A 24,736-nucleotide genomic window follows, 5' to 3' on the forward strand; every position below is an offset into this window, starting at 1 on the left:
TAAAACATAAGGAATCCCCCTAACAATTCAGAATCCCCACACCCCATGCCAATTCCATCCCAACAAACAGTATATAATATCAGTTCTCTATGTTTGACAAGTAGTATGAAGCTGTGGCTTGGAGTATTGCTTCGCCATACTATGTCATGTATCCCATGTATATGAATCTGGTGAATTTTTTTCCCCCCAGCTCAGAGAAAATAGTAATTGATCCACTGATCCACTGATCTTACTATACCGCCACACTCTTTTATCCATTTTGCTGGTCTTTTGTGTTTATGAAATAGATCACAACATTTCCTTTGCAACTTGGGCAGAAAACCAATAGATTTGTCTAATTATTGAAAGAACTTGTGGTCATTCTCACAATTCAAGCCAGTCCTCCATTCAAGCAAATCAGTTTGTCTTTCTTTTACGCTTAATCTGTGTCCAGGAAATGGCCCCTTGGGTGTGTTTAGTTTATTATAACAGAATACACCCCTGATCACATGCAAACACAGTTCACTTTCATAGCAGACACATACAAACAGCACGATCCCTTTGCTTGTAATTCCTTCTCGCATCTACGTGCTCTCCTTCTCTCTCACCTTCTCTCTTTGCTTGTGGGCTTCAGTGCAGAACACATCAACGAATAAACCTTTCCAAGCCAAACCTTCATATCATAACCGCTAACCGCTACACACAGCCTACATCCCAGTCAAAATAGCTAATAGAACTAACGGATTAGTAAACCCGCTACAATCATGTAGTACAGTGTACAGTCATCAAGCACTTTAGCAGTTACACCGGCGGGTCCTGGTGGCAATAAATTCATTAAAACAAAAGCTGGATTTAAGATGGCGCCGAAGAGGATGGCTGATGTTTTACATGCTCCTAACCAACTGTGCTATTTTGTTAGTGTTTTTGCATTGTTATTTTTTTACTTATTTTGTACATAATGTTGCTGCTACCGTCTCTTATGACCGAAAATAATGGACTATTTACATTGACACCCCTCATTGTTTTGTACACTGCTGCTACTCGCTGTTTATTATCTATGCATAGTCACTTCAACCCTACCTACATGTACAAATTACCTCAACTAACCTGTACCCCCGCACACTGACTCAGTACCGGTATCCCCTGTATATAGCCTCGTTATTGTTATTTTATTGTGTTACATTTTATTATTTCTTACTTTAGTTGATTTGGTAAATATTTTCTTAACTCTTCTTGAACTGCACTGTTGATAAGGGCTTGTAAGTAAGCATTTCATGGTAAGGTCTACACTTGTTGTATTCTGCGCATGTGACAAATAATGTGTGATTTTTATTTTATTTTGGTTTAACCTTGACTTGGAAGAGTTCCAATGTTTGATAGCCGTAGTCAGCTAGCTAACATAGCAGCCATCTCTGTTTGAGTAGGCTAAACTAGCTAGCTAGCTAATTAAGTGAAAGTGAAAAAATACTATGAAATATAGCTAGCTCTCTCTTTTTCTCTCTCCCTCTCTCTTGATTCTCCTTCATTTTTTAAGAAATGTAAACTCAGCAAAAAAATAAACGTCCTCTCACTGTCAACTGCATTTATTTTCAGCAAACTTAACATGTGTAAATATTTGTATGAACATAACAAGATTCAACAACTGAGACATAAACTGAACAAGTTCCACAGAAATGTGACTAACAGAAATAGAATAATGTGTCCCTGAACAAAGGGAGGGTCAAAATCAAAAGTAACAGTCAGTATCTGGTGTGGCCGCCAGCTGCATTAAGTACTGCAGTGCATCTCCTCCTCATGGACTGCACTAGATTTGCCAGTTCTTGCTGTGAGATGTTACCCCACTCTTCCACCAAGGCACCTGCAAGTTCCTGGACATTTCTGGGGGGAATGGCCTCCAGGGTTCCTCTTGTTTTACTCATTGGTAGGAAAAAGTTTTGTCCAAATCGGATTTACATTTTTTTTTTTTTACATTTTTGGTCATTTAGCAGACGCTCTTATCCAGAGCGACTTACAGTAGTGAATGCATACATTTCATACATTGTTTTTTTTTTCCTGTGCTGGCCCCCCGTGGGAATCGAACCCACAACCCTGGCGTTGCAAACACCATGCTCTACCAACTGAGCTACAGGGAAGGCTGGATAAGATATTTATTTAATATTATCTGAATCCTATCAATTAAAATGCCAATTTTGGGTGCAATCAATTATCTTAATTTCCCAGACATAAAATTAAATTTCAACAAAATAATGTTTTAGGAATGCCAGTCTTACCATCTCAGATTGTTCTGAAATTGTTTCTGTAGTTAGAAACAGTTGGGTGTCATGGCTTGCTGAAATGACGATTCATGAGTAAAATGAGACCTCATTGACTTTGTATTGACGTGTTATATTAATTTCACAGAATTATCCCAAAAACAGACACCCTGGCTGGAGCAGGGGTTCCATAGCCTATCATGCAGGTGAGTGTCCTGAGTCATGTAACGTCTGTTTGTCTGTCCTTCTGCAAGTGTTTCTGTATGATGGCTTGATTGGTTGTTTGTTTGAATGCGTCTGTCTCTGTACCTGCTTGCCATACACTAAACATGTGACTACTGTAATTTAGCATGATTCTAATTATTGGTCAGACAGACTCCTGCCTTGAGACATGTGCACATAAGTCAAACTGTCATACAAATATCCCATAACCCAAACTGTGACACAAATCTCCCATTGTATGGCTTCTCTAAATCTATCTTATCCTGGTTTATCTCAAGTTATAATTCAGCCCACAGTGTCATAGTAGTATGAAAGCCTTCAGTTTATAGGGAGGAAGCAGTCAACCTCATACTGTATAGAACAGAATGTATCCTTCCCAAACTGTATGAAAGGCCTGCGTGGTGTAGCCCTTGGCTAACCTATAGAGGGAGACGGAAAGAAAAAGAGAAGTGGTCAAACTCAAAATATATCCTACAGTACATAGTGCACTACTTTTGACCAGAGCCCTATGAAGGGAATAAGGTGCCATGTGTGGGCTCAGCCAGAGACTGAGAGAGAAGCTGAGAGAGGAGTTGTTCAAGTCAGCATGAATGGTAGGATACCCCGATCAGTGTGTTTCTCTTATGATAAGCCTGTGTGTTTATCACTGCTTATCTGCCAAAGTGGTGATTAGGTGAAACCCCACCTAGCGATCTCTTCATGTTTCATGTGTTCCATGTCATTGTTTCCATGGGGATACGCCCTTTCTCTTCCTATAATCCACCCTAAGGATGAGACACATTCCCCCTGACCTCTGGTTGATAGTCATCCATTCCACTGGCCAGGGAGGTTGAGATGAGGACAAGTGGAGTTTAAGTACATGTTTTGAGGCCAGGCACACCACCCTAATAAGAATTGTTTTTCTCTTAATCATATCACAATCAACTTTTACCGGTTGAATGTACACACAAATATAATAATTTTTTGTATTCAAATTGTTCTGAAATATTGTATAACATATGCAAATAAGGTCATATCTCATTAATTATGCACATACTGTATTTGCATATACCACAAATACATGTTTCTCGACACTGGATGAAGTCAGCCTAAATATTTGGGTATAAATTTGGTTAAGAAACTCCATGACGGGACTTACTCAGACAAGATTATGGATAAATACTTTTTAAATCTTTCCATCTGTAAAATACTAAAGACATACGTAAAATGCTTTTTTGGCGCATTTTACAAGAACAATTGCTCTATAATCTTTGGAGAACAACATATCAACAATTCCCTTCGAATAATTATGGAGAATATATCTAAGGATAACACACAAACTTTTGTCAATGTGTAAATGCTTCTGAAGTTTTTGTTGGCATGTGGGAAGAGTCTGATTTTCGGGAAACGGCAGTTAAAGACCAAGTACACTGAATTTAGCCTACCAATCATCAAACGTCTGTTTTGACCCAAAACCATCTTTTCAAAGTTAGTTACTAAATATAGTCCAGTTGGTAACATTCTCTATGAAATGGGCTTTAAAATTATGTGTGAAATTATGGATGTATTATACTGATTATACAAAATATTAAAAACACCTACTCTTTCCATGACATAGACTGACTAGGTGAATCCAGTTGAAAGCAATGATCCCTTATTGATTTCACTCGTGAAATCCATTTCAATCAGTGTAGATAATTAAAGAAGGATTTTTAAGCCTTGAGACATGGATTGTGTATATGTTCCATTCAGGGTCAAAGGGCAAGACAAAAGATTTAACGGGGTATGGTAGTAGGTGCCAGGCGTACCGGTTTGTGTCAAGAACTGCAACGCTGCTGGGTTTTTCACACTTAACAGTTTCTCGTGTGTATCGAGAATGGTCCAAGATCCAAAGGACATCCAGCCAACTTGACACAACTGTGGGAAGCATTGGTGTCAACATGGGCCAGCATCCCTGTGGAACGCTTTCGACACCTTATAGAGGCCATGCCCCAACCAACGAATTGAGGCTGTTCTGAGGGCGAAAGGTGTTGCTAATGTTTGGTATACTCAGTGTATGTCCATTTAAAAGTGGTTAAAATTCATGAAATATTGATTACGGTAGTATGATAAACTAAGTTGTGGACATTTTTATCTGTACTTTTTTAAAGTACTCATATTAAAGGATAAAAATACCCCAAAAATCTAAATTTATAGGTAGATGCAAAAATGTAATTTTTTCTGCCTGTGGTATCCGGCCTTCAGCACACAGGAGTAGGAGTCTCACTCGTTTTGAAGTTCTGGATTGGACTCACTTCCTTGTCAATGCAGGAGATTCATAGAAGTAGGACTTTTCTTTTTGCCCTGAACTGACTGAATTTGCATGGAAATGCAGAATGACGGCTCACTCGCACACATGCTCTCTCATTCACATACACACACGCTCACCCTTTGCTCATTGATATCTCATTCCTTCCTCTCTCAGATGATGGGAAGCTTTTCCAGGGTAGTGGGGTGGGAGACGCCTTTGGCCCTCGCTGTTTTGAGGGGGACGTCATGGGCTGTGGCATCATGTTCCCACGGGACTACATCCTGGACAGTGGAGGTAAGTTGAACAATAGGCTGCTGCCATCTTATACCGTAAAAACTCCCCACTCACATTTGCTGCTTTCTTTTATTCTCCAAAGACATTGTTTGTTTCATGGTTGTCTGTCTCATAAGTTATGTCTCCTCATCTCCATGTCTATCAATCTGTCTGTGTCTGTCTGACCATATCGGTGTGGCTCCGTCAGATGACAGTGACGACGGGGACTTGGAGGTCTGGCCCAAGCAGCGGCGTGTCCAGAATGAACTCTACATGAACGATGAGGACGAGGAGGAGGATGGGGAAGAGCAGGAGGGGAGTAAAGTCATGGTGAGAGATGTATCTTTTGTCTACAACAGCAAACCTTCAAACAGGGCCAGGTCATTAGCTCAGTGGGAAGCAGGGGAGAGGAGTTATGACAAATTAGTTATGGGGTTTTAATGTGATACTTGGTTTGATATGGGAGTGGTCAAACAGTAGGCACTGAAGTGGAAATTGCCGATTTGTGTTGCTCTCCTGAATTGATTGAAATGAAATGTAGCCCAACCCTGGTGTGAATATTAACTCACTGTCGCCCCCTTGTGTTGTGCCAGGTGTTCTTCACTAGGAATGGGAAGGTGGTGGGCCGTAGGGAGGTGGCAGTGCCAGCAGGAGGGTTCTACCCTACCATCGGCATGATGAGCACCGGGGAGAAAATCAGGGTTGACCTGCACCCCCTCAGCGGCTGAGAGAGGGAGAGGCGGAGAGGGTGAAGAGGGTAGCGACATGATGATGATAGACCAATCCCAAGTCTGCTGTAGGGGAGTGTTTGGAGTTATCACTCCAGTGCGGTATCCCTCCGCTTCACATCACTCCTGGATCGAGCATGTTGCCTGGGAAGTCCTACCTCGGTTTAGTTTACTCTGGTTGACTCCTAACATAAAATGAAACTCATGCTACTATATGGTAGGAAGGTGGATATTATTCAAAGCTGATATAACAATATAATACTGCATGGGTGCCTCAAGAAAGTGCTTACTGTTATCATGTCAATAGAAAATACTATAAATGGTTCAAAGGGTTGATCGCTGGACCAATCCCAGGTCTTTAAGCAGCAATCAGTCAAATCTTATTAGTTTAACTCTATTTTGAGATTATTAGAGGAATTAATTCAAAATGCTGTAACATAAAACCCGCAGCCAAGAAATGCAACTCTCAGGTATGCCAAAATCCAAATGACTGTAATGACTATGATGCTGTGTTATGTTTATTTTTTCTAAGACTCATGATGCCATATCCTTTTATCAAAAGCACTTTATTCTAGATATAGTGGATTATGATGCACTACTTTTTGTTTAGCATTTCTCTGTTCTTTCTCTTCTGCGTTATTTTATTGGCGAATGACAGGTTAAATGAAATACTTGATCAACAACATTTGTATTTGTTTTGATTCATCATCTGTAATAACAGAACTGTACTCAAGAAAGCAATGTGCTAATTGATTGCATTTTATGATTTCAAAAGGGAAGACCATGCACTGTACTCACAACTGTTCCTTACAGAGTACCATTTGATTTCATATTAATCACCAGTTAGGTTCATTTAATCTTACAGTTCATAGATACAGTGGGGGAAAAAAGTATTTGATCCCCTGCTGATTTTGTACGTTTGCCTACTGACAAAGAAATGATCAGTCTATAATTTTAATGGTAGGTTTATTTGAACAGTGAGACAGAATAACAACAAAAAAATCCAGAAAAACGCATGTCAAAAATGTTATAAATTGATTTGCATTTTAATGAGGGAAATAAGTATTTGACCCCTCTGTAAAACATGATTTAGTACTTGGTGGCAAAACCCTTGTTGGCAATCACAGAGGTCAGACGTTTCTTGTAGTTGGCCACCAGGTTTGCACACATCTCAGGAGGGATTTTGTCCCACTCTTTGCAGATCTTCTCCAAGTCATTAAGGTTGAGGCTGACGTTTGGCAACTCGAACCTTCAGCTCCCTCCACAGATTTTCTATGGGATTAAGGTCTGGAGACTGGCTAGGCCACTCCAGGAGCTTAATGTGCTTCTTCTTGAGTCACTCCTTTGTTGCCTTGGCCGTGTGTTTTGGGTCATTGTCATGCTGGAATACCCATCCACGACCCATTTTCAATGCCCTGGCTGAGGGAAGGAGATTCTCACCCAGGATTTGACGGTACATGGACCCGTCCATCGTCCCTTTGATGCGGTGAAGTTGTCCTGACCCTTAGCAGAAAAACCCCCAAATTATAATGTTTCCACCTCCATGTTTGACGGTTTGGATGGTGTTCTTGGGGTCATAGGCAGCATTCCTCCTCCTCCAAACACGGCGAGTTGAGTTGATGCCAAAGAGCTCCATTTTGGTCTCATCTGACCACAACACTTTCACCCAGTTGTCCTCTGAATCATTCCGATGTTCATTGGCAAACTTCAGACGGGCATGTATATGTGCTTTCTTGAGCAGGGGGACCTTGCGGGCGCTGCAGGATTTCAGTCCTTCACGGCGTAGTGTGTTACCAATTGTTTTCTTGCTGACTATGGTCCCAGCTGCCTAGAGATTATTGACAAGATCCTCCCGTGTAGTTTGGGCTGATTCCTCACCGTTCTCATGATCATTGCAACTCCACGAGGTGAGATCTTGCATGGAGCCCCAGGCCGAGGGAGATTGACAATTGTGTTTCTTCCATTTGCGAATAATCGCACCAACTGTTGTCACCTTCTCACCAAGCTGCTTGGTGATGGTCTTGTAGCCCATTCCAGCCTTGTGTAGGTCTACAATCTTGTCCCAGACATCCTTGGAGAGCTCTTTGGTCTTGGCCATGGTGGAGAGTTTGGAATCTGATTGATTGCTTCTGTGGACAGGTGTCTTTTATACAGGTAACAAACTGAGATTAGGAGCACTCCCTTTAAGAGTATGCTCCTAATCTCAGTTCGTTACCTGTATAAAAGACACCTGGGAGCCAGAAATCTTTCTGATTGAGAGGGGGTCAAATACTTATTTCCCTCATTAAAATGCAAATCAATTTATAACATTTCTGACGTACAAAATCAGCAGGGGATCAAATACTTTTTTCCCCTCACTGTATGAATGCGTCAACTATACATTTTGCAATTGAATGCAATGTTTAAATACCTAACTAAAGATGAGAATCTATTTCTATACAACGGCCCGCTTTGTGTGATTTTTATTTTCACTCCATGAGATGGCTGGCTAGTGTTTTCATAACATGTAATTTGGCAAATTGAGCCCGGGACTATGTTAGATCCTTACTGTGATCATTTTTGACTAATTTAGTTGAAAACAAACAAATATGTAGCTTCTAAGCAAAGAGCAATTTCTCAAGCAAGAATTTTGCTAGGACTGTCGGAGTGGTCTTTGTGGGGAGGGTAAAATTGAAAACTAGCTGTTATTGGTAGAAAGGTTTGGAACTCTGTCTTATTGGTCTATTAACTAATTTACCACCTGATGATGTCACCAGGCAGACCAAAACTCCATCCCACCAAAACGGGCTGAGATGTCAAGCAGTCTTTTCAAACAGCTCTTACACTGAAAGAGCATTATCATTTTCACAATATTATTCCAACCTGTGTGGAAATATACAGTACCAGTCAAAAGTTTGGACACACCTGCTCATTCAAGTGTTTTTATTTTTTACATTGTAGAATAACAGTTAAGACATCAAAACTATGAGAACACATGGAATCATGTAGTGTCTGAAAAAGTGTTAAATCAAAATATATTTTATATTTGAGATACTTCAAAGTAGCCACCCTTTGCCTTGATGACAGCTTTGCACACTCTTGGCATTCTCTCAACCAGCTTCATGAGGTAGTCACCTTGAATGCATTTCAATTAACAGGTCTGCCTTGATAAAGTTCATTTGTGGAATATCTTTCCTTCTTAATGCGTTTGAGCCAATCAGTTGTGTTGTGACAAGGGAGGGGTGGTATACAGAAGATAGCCCTATTTGGTAAAAGACCAAGTCCATATTATGGCAAGAACAGCTCAAATAAGCAAAGAGAAATGACAGTCCATCATTACTTTAAGACATGGTCAGTCAATCCGGAAAATGTCAAGAACTTTCAACGTTTATTCAAGCGCTATGATGAAACTTGCACTCATGAGGACCACCACAGGAAAGGAAGACCCAGAGTTACCTCTGCTGCAGAGGATAAGTTCATTAGAGTTACTAGCCTCAGAAATTGCAGCTCAAATAAATGCTTCAAAGAGTTCAAGTAAACAGACACATTTCAACATCAACTGTTCAGAGGAGACTGCATGAATCAGGCCTTTATGGTTGAATTGCTGCAAAGAAACCACTACTAAAAGGACACCAATAAGAAAGAGAGACTTGCTTGGGCTAAGAAACACGACATTAGACCGGTGGAAATCTGTCCGTTGATCTGATGAGTCCAAATTTGAGATTTTTGTTTCCAACTGCCGTGTCTGTGAGACGCAGAGTAGGTGAACGGATGATCTCCGCATGTGTAGTTCATGAAGCATGGAGGTGGTGTGATGGTGCTTTGCTGGTGACACCGTCTGATGTATTTAGAATTCAAGGCACACATAACCAGCATGGCTAGAGCAGCATTCTGCAGCAATACGCCATCCCATCTGGTTTGCGCTTAGTGGGACAATAACTTGTTTTTCAACAGGACAATGACCCAACACACCTCCTGGCTGTCTAAGGGCAATTTGACCAAGGAGAGTGATGCATCAGATGACCTGGCCTCCACAATCACACGATCTCAACCCAATTGAGATGGTTTGGGATGAGTTGGAGCGCAGAGTGAAGGAAAAGCAGCCAACAAGTGCTCAGCATACATGGGAACTCATTCAAGAATGTTGGAAAAGCATTCCAGGTGAAGCTGGTTGAGAGAATGCAAAGAGTGTGCAAAGCTGTCGTCAAGGCAAAGGGTGGCTACTTTGAAGAATATAAAATATATTTAGATTTGTTTTTTTGGTAACTACATAATTCCATATGTGTTATTTCATAGTTTTGATGTCTTCACTGTTATTCTACAATGTAGAAAAAAGTCAAAATAAAGAAAAACTCTTGAATGAGGAGGAGTGTCCAAACTTGATTGGTAATGTATATAAAACACAGGAAATCACGTTTTTGACTGCACTGGGCCTTTAAAAAGCTGCACCGTCTACAAGGTCGATTGGATTGAATCCCGGCCTTAGGTCATGTACTGAAACAAGACAACAGATGTATCAATGATAGACCATTTATTATTTATTTCAAACATACTTTGATTTAAAATTCCAAGATACGAAAAATGTTTGGTCCTCCTTAAAGTAAGGTATAAAACATAAGGGTAAGTTTAACAATCTGTGCATTTATCCAATTTTCAAAATTCATTATAAAATAGGATGCTTTTAAAACAATTCAAAACAGGCACTGTAACTAAAAACATAAATCCAGGAAGGTAAAGGACCCAAAAACTCAAAGTACACTGTTGGTTTACTCGGCCAAGATCAATTTACCACATTCTTATCACAAGCCTTTTTTGATTCTCAAGTATTATCATAGAGATGAAGCGACTGCTTGTGATCATTTTAGAACGTCTCTTCTCCTATTATCCATCTGGCAGTGGTATGGACTAGTCCACTCAAGTACCTGTGAAGCAAAGGCTATATAAGCATCTGATTTGCAAATACAAACATGCATATTTATTTCATATTTATTTGAGAGGCTTTCCTGTCAGAAGTCCTTAGTCTTTCTTCATCAACAAAAAACTAAATGTTGACAAAAGATCATTTCCAGTTTAGATAATGATATAGTCGATGTAATCTTTCCTAGATTATATAAAAGATGTGTCATATATATATATCGTAACTGTATTCACTTCCAGTTTTAAAAAAGACACAGACCAGCCTTAACCAGTGTAAAAAAACATGGAAAACAGTATTCAATGCTTTCAATCTAATCGGTTACAATCTACCACTCCCCTATCAGGCTCCCTCAGAAAACAAAAGAATCAGGCTGTTTGGTTTTATGTAGTGTAGTAAGACTGATTTATTGCTAACTTTCCTAGTGTGAATGAAACAAACAAGCAAAATGATCACAGATTGCACCCAAGCAAAGAAAAATTCAACAAGTGGGTCCCCATGGTTTTATCCCTGCACTTTTAAAAACTCCCTGGGTTATATATGGTGGACAGGGAGCACTAGGGACAGAATGTGTTGGTGTGCGTATCCAGTCTAAATCCAGCCAGATTAAGAGTGGAGTGTCTGTTCAGACATCATCTTCCTCCTCCTCATCTTCCTCATAGTAGCGGTTCCTCTTGATCATCTCCTCTACGGTGAGCCCCTCGCCCTCGCCCCCCTCCTCCTCGCCCTCCCAGAAGCCCACGTCCTGGGAGCTGCGGTTGTGTTTGGGCTGCGGGGACGGAGAGGAAGACGCTGAGATATCCGGAGAGGCACTTTGGCATTTCAGAGAAGCCTCTTCTACTTCTTTTCCTCTCTCCATCGGCTCTTCTCTCTTCTCCTCCTGTGCCGCCGGCAGACTCTCCACCTCCTCCTCGGAGCTGGTCTCTCCATTCACCACACTGCCGCTGGGCGGGGCGGGCTTGCGCTCCTTTTTGCCCTCCTGCCTTTCCTCCTCTCTCTCCCTCTGGGGTTTGGGTTCTGGTTCCCTAGGCATGGAGCGGCTGTCCTCCAGTGACCCCCTCCTATCCAGCAGGGATTTGAGGGGCCGGCGGGGCTCCCGTGGCCCGAGGGCAGTGGTGGTGGTGAGGCTGGGGGCCACCGAGAAAGGCCGACTTCGCTCCTTCAGAGACGAGCTCCTCCTCAGGCTCTTCAGCTCACACCTGTCGTGGCTCAGGGTGGACAATGACACCTCGCCCTCTGGGGGCCACTTGGCTCTCCAGGGCCGGCCCACACCACTACCAGCCTCCAGAATTTGAGAGGTCCCAGCATCGCTGTCAGCAGGAGGGGGCCAGGCAACCCTCAGCTTGCGGGCCTCTGGTATTTTCTCGGCACTGGAGAGTTTCTCAGTGGAGGTGGTGTGGCTGCGTGTCTCCAGAGAGGCAGTCAGGTCCGTCACCTTGGCCAAGTGAGACTCCTCCACCGTGGGGCTGGGCTGCTTGGCTGAGGCTGGATGGGACACCGCCGCCACTCTTTCTGCCTGCTCCTTTGGCTTCTTCTCCACCTCCCGGTCTACTCCCTCTTCCTCCTCCTCTCCCTCGGCACGGGGTGTCCACAGTTCCTTGTGGGGCCGGTGGCCGAAGCCTTCGTCGTAGTTGCCTTTGGCCTTGAACAGCTGGCTGAAGTGGGGCTTGCAGTAGACATTACCGTGCAGAGAGGCGTAGTTTCCCAGACTGAACAGCAGAGGGCAGCAAAGAACCAGAAAAACATACTTTAGATACATGCAGACACAAGACACCAGTTACTGAAAGCAGTACTGGATTTACTTGACATTTCATACAAATGTACATTCAAAAGTAATGTTCTTCCAATCGATACGGCTTGTGATAAATTCGATTAAAAAAGCATTTTGTTAAGATACTGTATTATGATGCACGATACACAATACTGTTTTTGCATGTTCTTTGTTCTTTCTCCTATGGTTTCTAAATGTTTTGGAATGGGAAATGTGTATAATGATATTAGAGAATGTTATTTGAAGTGTCCCGTGGGGAGCAAGTGTCCCAAGTACCTGAGCTTGGTGTTGCAGTGCAGACAGCGGAAGCAGGAGGTGTGGAAGATCTGGGTGTTCGCCACCAGCCTCTCTAACGGGTACACCGTCTTCAGGCATGCAATGCACGTCTCCCTCACGGGCAGGCAGAACTTCTACACACAGACACTTTAAGAATTTACCTTTCATACACTGCATTGTGTTTGTCAGTAACAAGTCGTGTCGTCAGATTTTATAGTGGTCCTATCGATTTCCTTGATTGAATACATGTTGTACGTGTCATTGTGATGGAGGTTACGGAGGGGACTCACCCTGGCTGCCTTGGGCGGGTCACTGTGGGCTGAGGATGGAGAAGAGGTACTATCCTTAGAGGTAGGTGTGTCCATGCCATCACCTGAAACAGACCAAACACACAACATACCAGTGAGACTACAGGGACTCCATCTTGGCTGCAGAGGAAGTCAGTGTCACAGTTGGGCAGAGCAATATAATAATAAAAAAAAGGGAGCTTTTCACAAAAAAAATCTTGAGACGAGAGAGACGCCTGGACACAGAGCAGTAACTCAGGGTAATAACCCAGTCGGGGTTCCACCCCCCTCTGCTATTTAACATAGATTACAGAGGACCAATCAGAGGCGAGAGCAGCTGGGTGCGGTTCTCTCCTCAGCATCCCCAGCCGAGAGCTGTGGGGGATGACATCATGGGGGATGACATCATGGGAGATAGGGAAATTAAAGCTGACTCACCATTGGTCTCTGCTACAGCAACTTTTCTGCTGTAGGACTCTAAAGCCAGGCTCTGAGAGAAAAAGAGAGAAAACCTGTCAGCAAATCAAATATACAGTACATAGCTTGTTCACCCATGTACAATTGTACATACAAATCAATATGAAAGAGTTTACTGCCACTGTGTATGTGTATTCATGTTTTAAAGCAGGATTTTTAGGACACCTGTACGAGTTTATTTACTTACAGCACACCAGCTTTCATTGCTTTACAGTTTTTATCTGTTTAAACGCTGCTCCCCTATCCAATTAACTAATCTTCACACAGTGTATCGTTTATTTCAGACTCACACTGCATGTTCCCTCTGTCGCTACACACCTCAACACCAAATTTCTCAGACGCGCCACACGCACGCTCACAGACGGACACAGACAGACACAGACAGACACAGACAGACACAGACACGCGCGTAGGTACTGACCACAGCCACACCACTAGGGGGCACATTCTCCTTGAGGCTGCCGTCCTCTCCCTCTGACTGACTGGCCTGCAGACGAACAGAGGTCGATCAGTAAAAGAACAGTGACAAAATTACGTTTTACAATATACAAAACATATTTTACAAAATATGTGAACTAAGATCTGTCTTTCTTTGACATGAAACTTTTCCCATGTACACCATCCTTACATTAGCCTTGGATGTGGTGAGACCAAAGCTTCTGGACTATTAAACAAGAGTAGAGGATCACTTCTTTCTAAAAAATGATTTTTAGGTCTGGCGACTGAGTCCACAGTGTCTCTAGCTTCTCCTAAACAAAGGAGACTAAACAATGTAAGGAGAGAGTGTTTAAAAGACAGACCAAAATCCCACTATTTTACCATGCCTGCTTTTTTATACCGGCTTTCTCGTATACATCTGAAATGGATATGAGGTAAAAAAAAAAACAGTCAATTAAAACCCACCTAAAGACCTAGTCATTTTCAGACCCTGTAACCAAAGTACAGGTATTGGGTCTGTGTGAATGGTTCTCTGTTTTTTTTGCAGGTCAACACCTCCCTAATTTGACATCTAAACAGCCCCCATGGTTTAACACTCCCATCCCTTCCAATTTGCCAGTTACCCACTGGTATGATTAAAAGGGAAAAGTGGTACATAAGGCTGTTTGAAAGGGGGTCATATTGCCTTATATATTCTTTTTTACAGATAATATACCACATCTTCTGTACGAAATGGGTATAATAAATACAAACACACACAAACTCACAGTGCGTGGTAGTGGGCCCTTTTTGGTAACGGCTGACTGGTACTTGGCCATTCTTTCCTTCAGGGAGGTGGTCTCCAGAACTCGGTCAGGGGATAACACTGTGGAAAAGCGCACACACACACACACACACACACACACACACACACACAGGTTAGCATCTACAAGGTTTCTTGACCCTGATCCCCCACCTTGCTCTGCTGCAATGTTGTCAGAAGTCACTAGCCGACATTAGTTGCTATGAAGAAGGGAAAAAAGGGGGTAACGATATATAAAAGCTGCCAAAAGTTGACTTGAGTAAATAAAGCTGGTCTTTTTTAGATGAAGCCGTGTACGCACTGTGAATTGACACACTGTTCTGCCTCAGTTCAAGCACAGCCGTTATCATGCACACATTGTGTTCCCATCTGTAACCTTCGTGGCTATTAGAACTGCAGTGGGCACCTCTCTGCATGGGATCCTTTTGTCAGTTTAGTGCCTAGTAGTGATATCAGATACAGTGCCCTCAGAATATGATTGCACTATATGGGTCTAGTGCAAATGTGTGTGTGTCCCCGTGCCCATGTATTACCTCCTATTCTCTGGTCCATGTCCTCGGAGGAGCTGCTGTGTAGTCCCGTGCTCACCTGGATGATAACACAGTGGTCAAGGGTCAGGGTTCAGTTTATTACACGACCTCAGACAAGGACTGTCCGATGTCCTCACCGCCACCCCAACAACCACAGTCTCCTCCTGCTTTCTCTACAACTCTCTCTCTCCATGCCTTTGTAGTTAGTCAGCCTCTGCTTTTAATGTTTTTTAGCCCATCTCTACACTCAGACAACCCCATCATTGGTCACATTTGACCACCCCCACGACTCATCACAACTTCCCCCTATCTCACAATGGTTTGGCCCATCGACATCAAAACCAGTTCCTGCATATCCTTTACATTACAATGAGCCATTGATGGTTGCTTACACAAACCCCTATTCACACTACCACAAACACACCCATTGGGGCATGTGCCATTTCCCCCGACACCTTGCTCTAGACCTAATCAAATAACAAGCATTCCCAGCAGTGATTCATGTAATTTGCCCAGAGAGACTCAAAGCAGTAAGGAACACTTTACTGTTAAACACCAAAACAAAAATCACCAAATATCTACGGTGTCCAGGTTTCAGAGGAAGCTCAATTGTCTCAAGTTGCTGAAACGTTTCTAACTTGAACAAGATGGTGAATTTACTGCAGTCGGCTAATCTTGGACAGCAGATGCAATGAAATTCTACAGCTAAATTCAACCAGTCTGTTTTAAAGAAAGCATTAAGCATAATATGTAGTCCATCATGGAAAAGAAACAGATATGACAAGACAAACAACTTCAGACGTATTCCAGCTAAAATACTTCTAGCGCAACCAAACAGGTCTGTTAACCATGTAACCAACCACATCATGACTCACCATATGGTAAAGGGAGACACGCACACACACACACACACACACACACACACACACACACACACACACACACACACACACACACACACACACACACGGATCCTCAACTAGATTCAGCCGCGGGACGATGTTCTCTTGGCCGGATGTTCAGGGGGGCCGGAACATAATTACAATTCATTTGTAGACTGCAGATTGACTGCAGGACGCACAAAACAGATATATTTGACTAAAACCTAATCATTTCAAACCTTGCTTATGTTTGTATAGGATCACACATACAGTAACTCTCTAATGTGTGTGAGAATAAAATAAACAGTTGCGCTGTGGGCCAAATTCAGACCGCGGCCTGCCAGTTGGGGAACCCTGCACTACTGTATGTACACATTAGCGTGCGGACACATGTACACAGTGTTAATCCCCTAATAAGCTCAAGAGGCAGAGCCATTGTCAGACAGGACCGTCTGTCCCCCCACCTACTCCACCATGACACAGCCATTTTACTCACCAATACACACACACACACAACTGAAAACACATAACAAGTAGGCTATACACATACTTAACACACTCCCCTCTCACCTTAACCTAGAAAACACTGAAGATGCCCTGTTACAATGCCATAAGAATGTACAGGCTAGGAGAGAGGGCAAGTCACAACAGGGGGGCTAGGGAGAAGGGACACTGTTCAAACAGAGACAAAAGGCCCAGTGAGGGGATCAAGGTTAAACGGATACTTCAGGATTTTGGCAATGACGTCCTTTCTCAACTTCCCCAGAATCAGATGAACTTGTGGATACAATTTTTTTTTTTATTTTTTTTATTTTTTATTTTAAAATCAGCAGATACTCATAGACTTCCAGTCATTGCATTAACACTAGTTAGCATCGGCTTGCGAAACTACCTCTAACTTTCTTCATACTGGACACAGAGACATAAAAATGGTATCCACGAGTTCATCTGACTGGGGGAGTAGATAAAGGGCCTCATTGCTGAAATCCCAAAGTATCCCTTTAACCCCTGAGAGTCGAAGTTACACAACAACAAAAATCCCCATCAAAATCTGTCAGTTTAAGGTAGAGATGTTTTTTTTGTTGCATTGATTGCATCTCAATCCTCCACATCTACCTATGTCGCACTTCTGCATCTGTGGTGAAAGGTGGCAGAGCTAGAGCGGTGTTTGTCAGACCATGAGACATCCCGAAAATCCGTCTTCTAACAAAAACGTCTGTAGCGTCCGAACGGTTTAACCTAGAAACTACTACTCTACGGACTAACTACTACTCTACGGACCGGTACTACCACCCTACGGACTAACTACTACCCTACGGACTAACTACTACCCTACGGACTAACTACTACCCTACGGACTAACTACTACCCTACGGACTAACTACTACCCTACGGACTAACTACTACCCTACGGACTAACTACTACTCTACGGACTAACTACTACTCTACGGACTAACTACTACTCTACGGACTAACTACTACTCTACGGACTAACTACTACTCTACGGACTAACTACTACCCTACGGACTAACTACTACCCTACGGACTAACTACTACCCTACGGACTAACTACTACCCTACGGACTAACTACTACCCTACGGACTAACTACTACTCTACGGACTAACTACTACTCTACGGACTAACTACTACTCTACGGACTAACTACTACTCTACGGACTAACTACTACCCTACGGACTAACTACTACCCTACGGACTAACTACTACTCTACGGACTAACTACTACCCTACGGACTAACTACTACCCTACGGACTAACTACTACCCTATGGACTAACTACTACCCTACGGACTAACTACTACTCTACGGACTAACTACTACTCTACGGACTAACTACTACTCTATGGACTAACTACTACCCTATGGACTAACTACTACCCTACGGACTAACTACTACTCTACGGACTAACTACTACCCTATGGACTAACTACTACCCTACGGACTAACTACTACTCTACGGACTAACTACTACCCTACGGACTAACTACTACCCTACGGACTAACTACTACCCTACGGACTAACTACTACCCTACGGACTAACTACTACCCTATGGACTAACTACTACTCTATGGACTAACTACTACTCTATGGACTAACTACTACTCTATGGACTAACTACTACCCTATGGACTAACTACTACCCTATGGACTAACTACTACTCTACGGAAAGGGGAGGCTCTCACGATGGTGTTCTCCGTTTTGCTCTACGACCCCCCTCAAGTGTCACGGGACTCGTCTGAAGACAACCGGTATTGGGTTAAAAAAACAAAATGGAAGTAAGTTGTTTTGTGCCAACCCCAAGAAAGTGGTTAAATGTGTAAAAAAAATAACAAAATATTTGTGTTTTTTAATTATCTCCTAGATTTAGGACAGACACTTCAAAATCTTGTTTCTTATGATTAATTTTTTTCCATTTATGGTTGTGTTATTCAATGCGTTTCCATGGGCTTTAGTAGTAAAGGCCAAAATCATTTGTATTATTATTTTTTGATACCTAAAAAGGGTACTAAAATTCTAAATAAAATATCTAAAAGATCCATCTTAAAACAACTCCATCTGTCATTTCAGCCCCCCCCCCACCCCCCCACCTTAGACTCTACAACAGAATTAACAAACACGAGCGTGTGTGTGTTTATTACAGCCCACTGATGTGTAAACCAGATGGTCAGGCTTAAGCAGTAATCCTGGATACAGATGAGTGGAGGCGGGATCTGGCCAATTAAAACAGACTGGGCCTTCTGGAGTCAGCCATAGCCAAGTCAATAACCTTTTACATTGTACATGCGGATTGAAGCTACAAGGTGACCATAATGTAATGTATTGAAAGGTAATTTCCTAGTTCACTCAAAATATTGCTCATACACAATGTTTTACAAGAGAGTGTGATGTTACGTTAGAGCAGAGGACAGCCATACGGCCTATAGTTCACTGAGGACAGGTTGAGACAGGACCAACTGATTCCACTGAAAATCAAACTGTGTGCCAAATGTTGGGCTAAATCAACCAAAACAACAGCCAGGCAGAGAGGCATGACTCATTTTAAAGAGAGGACAAGCATGTCATCTACACAACTGATCAAACAGGCTAAAGCTCCTACCTTTTTCAAGCGTGAATTGAATATGTAGTCTACACAATGTGCTGTAGTCTCAAACTGTTCTTTGCATGTGCAAATGGTCTGCCTCTAACCAGGTAACTATGGTGACTAGAATCATTCAAAAAAAACACCAAGCTATGTTTTGAATATTGTGGTAGTAGAGAAGGCTAATGCCAGTGGCAAGCAGCACAGGGTGTAGTGGATTTGGGTGACAGCCAGGTAGTGAAACAGAGCCTCATCTGCCCCCATCTAAACCTTTTATGCCCAGGACCCATTACAGCTCATACAGTTACAACCGAGGGCTATGGAAAAACAGGAGAGACAAAAGAGAAAAGGTGGAATACAGAGAGTAAACGAGAACTAGAAACAAGGAGTGTGTGAGAGGTGAGGGAGAGGTTATAAAGAGAAAGAAAGACAGAAAGCGAGGCGTAGAACTAAGGAGAGAGGGAAGGAGAGAGCGAGAGAACGTACTGCGAGTCTTTTGATTGGAGAGGGAGAGAGAAAGGAGTTTGTGTTCTGTAGGAGCAGGGTTTGTTGGCCTCTAGTGAATTGGGGGGGGGGGGGGGGGGGGGGGGGGTGCATACCACTTCCATGACATCACTGCTGTAAGATGGTATCAGTCCAGAGCAGGCACTGAGCTAAAGCTAAAGCTGTGGCAGGGGGGATACAAGCTGAGGCAAGGCAGGGGGGACACACTAATGTGTGTGTGTGTGTGAGAGAGAGAGATGGAGCATGAGTGTGTGTGTACACCTGGAGACGCAGCTCCTCCACCCACGCGCAGCCCCACCTCCGCTCTGGTCAGCTGAAATGCACTGGCGTAGCGATAAAAGGCTTTTGTGAGCATGTGTAGAGGAAACACACCGAGTAGTGAGCACAGCTCTCAGACCAAGACGAATCGAGGTCGACCTCCTACTGTCTGTCACTCCCCTCTTAAAACCCTGGCAGTAAATTCAGCAGAAGTCCAGAAGCATGGCCATTGTGGCAGGCCTCGTCTGACTGAGAGGACAAAGACTATAACACTACCACTGTTCTCAGACCAGTCTCCCTGAGGAGACACTGGGGGAAGTTCCAACATGTAGAACTAAGTATTGCTAGTGGTCATCATGAACACACTTAACAAAGAGATGAACACCAAGGCGTGGTGGCAAACTCCCTCCAGTCTGAGTCGGACTCCACAGTTGCGTTTCCACCTGGACCATGCATCAACACCGGGCTGGCTAAGCTAAGCTAGCCTACACCAGAGACCACCAGGAATATACAAAGTATTAAGGTCTCAGAGTCACACATTTTTACTAGACGAGAAAACTGAAAAATAGGAGAAGCAGAAGTAAACAGAGGAGTGCAATCTTGTGTGATGCTGAGAGAAGAGGTGGGGTGGGGGCCATGAGGGGTGAATACCTAACTGAAGAGGTGGGGTGGGGGCCATGAGGGGTGAATACCTAACTGAAGGAGAATGACAGGACACAGAGTGGGAGAGAAAATTCCTATGGTGAGTCTTTGAAGAGAAAGACAAGGAGGAATGCGGGTACATTCTTGACCCTGGGCTATTATGGCGTGTGTGTGTGTGTGTGTGTGTGTACACTAAAGAGGAGAAGGTTGTTTAGGAGCTGATATGGGACAGATGGGCAGTGTGGAGAACTGAAACAGAAACCTTTTGAGGGGACAGAAAGAGTGTGACTGAAGGGTTGAGTTAATTAGGCAGTAATGAGACAGAGGGCCGGGTCGTTAATATGGCCACTAATGACACTTCTCTCTGCTAATGTTGGAGGAGCCACAGGAGACCCTCCCTCTGAGTGTCTCACTTCTCAACTGGGGGCGTCTTCGTCAAGTCACTGCATGTATGCATGTTTTGAGTTTCTTGGCCTCTAGTATGAGTAGGAAAGCTAGTTTTAGCAAGTATCCTCTGTGTGTGTGTGTGTGTGTCTGAGTGAATGGGTGTTCTGTCTGTACTTAGTGATGCGCACTGAGACACACAGTAGTCCTCGGGGTGCCTTTATGAAGTCAGACGGGGCTTGTTGAAAGGCACGAATGCATCAGGTACCAAGGCATGTGACTGCTGGCATGACTACACTCCAAAGGAAGGCACCATGAAACTGTCAGGCTGTGCAACAGACCAGGAGTTCAGCTGCATCCCAGCTGGATATGGGGGGGGGGGACGGGGGGGCTAACCAATCACACACAGTCAGATGACTGACCTGACCCCACAACCATAATGAGCAGCTATGTTGAGGAAGTTGCCAAGAGATGGGGTGAGAGAGAATCCATAGAGCAGAGAGGGGAGATGCTGTGTAGAGCAGTGGTTCCCAAACGTTTTCACTCAGGGCTCCCCCTTCCATCATTGAGGAACACTGCCAATGTACTTGTCAATTTCGAAGTTGCACCTTGTGCATTCTACTATTACCCCCCCACCCCAGGGGAAACGCCCCACAGTTTGGGAACCACTTTTGTAGAGGGATACATACCCACAGTGTGTGTCTGCCTGAATGAGAACGTTTTTGAGTAAAATGTGTGTGTGTGTGAGTCTATCAGTCTTACCCTTCTCTTGGCGCCTTCTCCCGTCTCAAACATCATCTTCAGGCTGTTGAGAGGCACGCTGGGCTTCTCGACGGGGCTGCAGGGGCTGGGTGGCACCACCTTTCCTTCCACATGCATCAGCCCTTCCTCCTCCTCTCCCTCACTTGGCCGCTGATCTTTTCTCTCCATCCTTCTCTCCGCTCCTTCCTTGGCTATAGCTGCTAAGGGATACTGGAAGCAGCTGGCGGCTGTGTCTTGACTACCCTGAGTGCCCGGGGATCCAGGGGATTTGGCTGGGGGGCGGTGCTCGGTCGGTGGCACTGGTTTGGGTACGGCTGGGGGGATAAGGCGGGCGCGTGGTGGGCCGGCTGGTAGCAGGGAGGGTTTGTCTTGGCGAGGTGCCGGCTGCTCCCAGCGCTTCTTCAGAACACTCAGGTTCCCTGGACGCAGTGTGGGAGGCAGGCTCTCCACTGACTGACAGGAAGACAAGAGAAGATTTAGAGAATGGTCAACTGGAAGAATGTCTTGAAGTTTCTGACTGATGCAACGTCTTGAAATAGACCGAAAAGTCAACCACCATGTAAACTGTACCGAGGTTAATTGTGTGTAAGAGTAGTCTTGTATGAGAAACTGTAAGAACACCAAAAAAAACAGTACCATTTCTAACAGTTAGAAATAATACAAAATAGTCACAGTCTCGTTTTTTCAACCGTGTGGAATGAAACTATTATCAACAATATAGTCATCACCAGTTGCTTCCAACATTCTACTTCTACCAGTCAACCATGTCCAGTATTATGTCACCCAATGTCCAGCACCCAGACAAACCAAATTAAAACAGGGAAAAATATAGGAAAAATCTCAAGTTCATAACTCTGTCAGAGTTTTCTTCCCGAGGCCACAGTGGGAAAAGACTGCGGACGGTGGTAGTTACTGACGTGGAAGGAAAGAGAGATTAGATGAGCAGCTGTTCAACCAGCCACGACAGTAGCTGGCTGGTGGCTGAAGTCAGAGCAGGCAACTATCAGCTGCTGCACACTCCACTCCACAGCGGCACACAAAGTCTTGGCTCAAGATGGAGACAGAGCAGGACTGAACACGGAGATCTCGTTCTCAACCATATTCCATTCTGTGGAAACCTACCTCGCCTTTTCCTGAAAGTACAGGAAGTGTTCTCTGCTCTGCTAGGCTCAACCGTCCATGAAGCTCCCGACTCGTAAGTTACGGTGAGCTGCTAGATGAACCACTATGGGACAACAATACTCCACTATGTGACGCCATTCACTGATCTTCATCAGAAGATATGGAAATGAACGTCCGCTTGTAAAACGGCCTGTTTAATATGAGGACGTTCTGAAAGGTATACGAAACAATACGGCCCTTTGAACGCAGAACAGAGAACTAATTAACTTATTTTACATGGGGTAGTCAATGTTCCTTTCAAGAAACCACACTGGGCTATGGAACACAGAGCTCAGCTCAGTACAAAGTATCTAATCGCACCCCATGAAGAAGAGTAACATGTCATCTATATGGTCAAAACGACATCCATGAGACAAGCTCCAATCAGAAGGTAACCAACATTCACAACGCCCTAACGAAGAACAAACCTGATTTTTCCCTTCAACGTGATAATGAGGTGGTCAACCATATAGCAGTGGACGTCCATGCAAACTTCACACAGCTATACAAATAAACTGACACGACTTCCTACTGTCATCACATTGACCACACTTCAACCAAGCAGCAACTCAGACAAACCGAGCCTGCACATCAAGCCGTGCTTCACCAACAAAATATGTGACAGAAACAAGATGGAAACACACATGGAAAAGAAGGAGACTAATATAGGAGGAACAAACAAAGAGAAAGAAGGAAGAGAAACCCAAAGTTGAGAAAAAAAACCTCAGACAGTAGAAAAAAACTAAGATAATCGTTCTCTGTGTGAAAGCAGCTGGAGTACAAGAAGTACGTACAAGAAGTACGTACAAGAAGTACGTACAAGAAGTACAAGGAAAAAGGAGCAACAGGCAATGAAAAGTTGGTTCCCTGTTTTTCTAAAAGAAGTGGTGAAACCTGTGAGAGCGAGGCGAAGCGTAGTGGGGAGTCTAGGTTGTAGACAGGGAGAGAGTCCTGTAGCTGGAATCAGTCTGCCGTCCTTCCCTCTGGTCTCTGTGCTGAGTAAGGGTGATCAAGCTCTCCCAGATGTTAGCAGTTAGAAAAACTCTGGAAGTAAGAACCAGCCCACCCCCCATCAAGACCAGGAGAAAGAGCGAGATGGAGGCAGAGGGGGAAAAAAATATCCCAGGAAACCAGAAAGCAGGAAATGATACATTTGGGAAATGTTTAACTCTTCGCTGACTGAGTCTGGGGTTCTTTACTTTTCACTTCAAAGTTTATCCCCAAATAAATATGTGGTTATTTGTGTGTGTGACTCCAGCAGACACATGGCTGAAGTTTCAGAGCCAATACCAATGCACTGAAGTCATGGCATCACCTAACATTTACCATGTGTCATGTTACAGAACCTCATGCTGTCAGTGTTGAGATCTGTGATCGCCAATCACATCATGACATTCACATTGCAGACAGTGTTGTACAAAACCAAACTCCCTTTCAGTTATTTATTTTCCTTGAAAACTGGATCATTAAAAGTAAGGCGTCAAATCAACAATGTCACTGCTCCTCCCATTTGACTCTTTTTGTCCTCAAGACACTGCGTGACCTACAACACATAATGTCCTGTTTAACCTATTGAGACATCTCAGCCATTCACCGCTACTGAACGAGAACGCGCACACACACACACACACACACACACACACTACTAGCTTCTACCACCAAGCCATAAGACTGCTGAGCAATTCAGAAAATCACCACCGGACAATTTACATTGACTCCTCCCCCCCCCCCCTCCCTTTTGTACACTCGCTGTTTGTTTGTTACCTATGCATAGTCACTTCGCCCCCACCTACATGTACAGACTACCTCAACTAGCCTGTACCCCCGCACACTGACTCGG

The 24,736-nt window shown here is 43.7% G+C and overlaps 2 protein-coding genes across 4 annotated transcripts in view; one reads left to right on the forward strand and one right to left on the reverse strand.

Moving 5' to 3' along the window:
- Nucleotides 1-6,406, forward strand: part of LOC106565452 (SPRY domain-containing protein 3) — a 55,518-nt gene extending 49,112 nt beyond the window's left edge. Inside the window, exons 8-11 of the mRNA XM_014132603.3 lie at nt 2,380-2,437; nt 4,897-5,016; nt 5,204-5,325; nt 5,589-6,406. Of these exons, the coding sequence (XP_013988078.1) occupies nt 2,380-2,437; nt 4,897-5,016; nt 5,204-5,325; nt 5,589-5,723 (435 nt within the window). The 3' untranslated portion in view covers nt 5,724-6,406. The remainder of the gene's footprint in view (nt 1-2,379; nt 2,438-4,896; nt 5,017-5,203; nt 5,326-5,588) is intronic.
- A 3,810-nt stretch (nt 6,407-10,216) lies between these two features.
- LOC106565453 (LIM domain and actin-binding protein 1) overlaps nt 10,217-24,736 on the reverse strand; it is a 29,240-nt gene continuing 14,720 nt past the window's right edge. For all 3 annotated transcript variants that reach the window (XM_014132607.3, XM_014132604.3, XM_014132605.3), the window contains exons 4-11: nt 21,736-22,188; nt 15,202-15,256; nt 14,634-14,731; nt 13,850-13,915; nt 13,390-13,441; nt 12,955-13,037; nt 12,665-12,798; nt 10,217-12,326 (exon numbers count right to left, since the gene is read on the reverse strand). In XM_014132607.3, coding sequence (XP_013988082.2) covers nt 11,243-12,326; nt 12,665-12,798; nt 12,955-13,037; nt 13,390-13,441; nt 13,850-13,915; nt 14,634-14,731; nt 15,202-15,256; nt 21,736-22,188 — 2,025 coding nt within the window. In that variant the 3' untranslated portion in view covers nt 10,217-11,242. The remainder of the gene's footprint in view (nt 12,327-12,664; nt 12,799-12,954; nt 13,038-13,389; nt 13,442-13,849; nt 13,916-14,633; nt 14,732-15,201; nt 15,257-21,735; nt 22,189-24,736) is intronic.

Source organism: Salmo salar, chromosome 12 (assembly GCF_965601325.2).
Source record: "Salmo salar chromosome 12, fSalSal1, whole genome shotgun sequence".
NCBI lineage: Eukaryota > Metazoa > Chordata > Actinopteri > Salmoniformes > Salmonidae > Salmo > Salmo salar.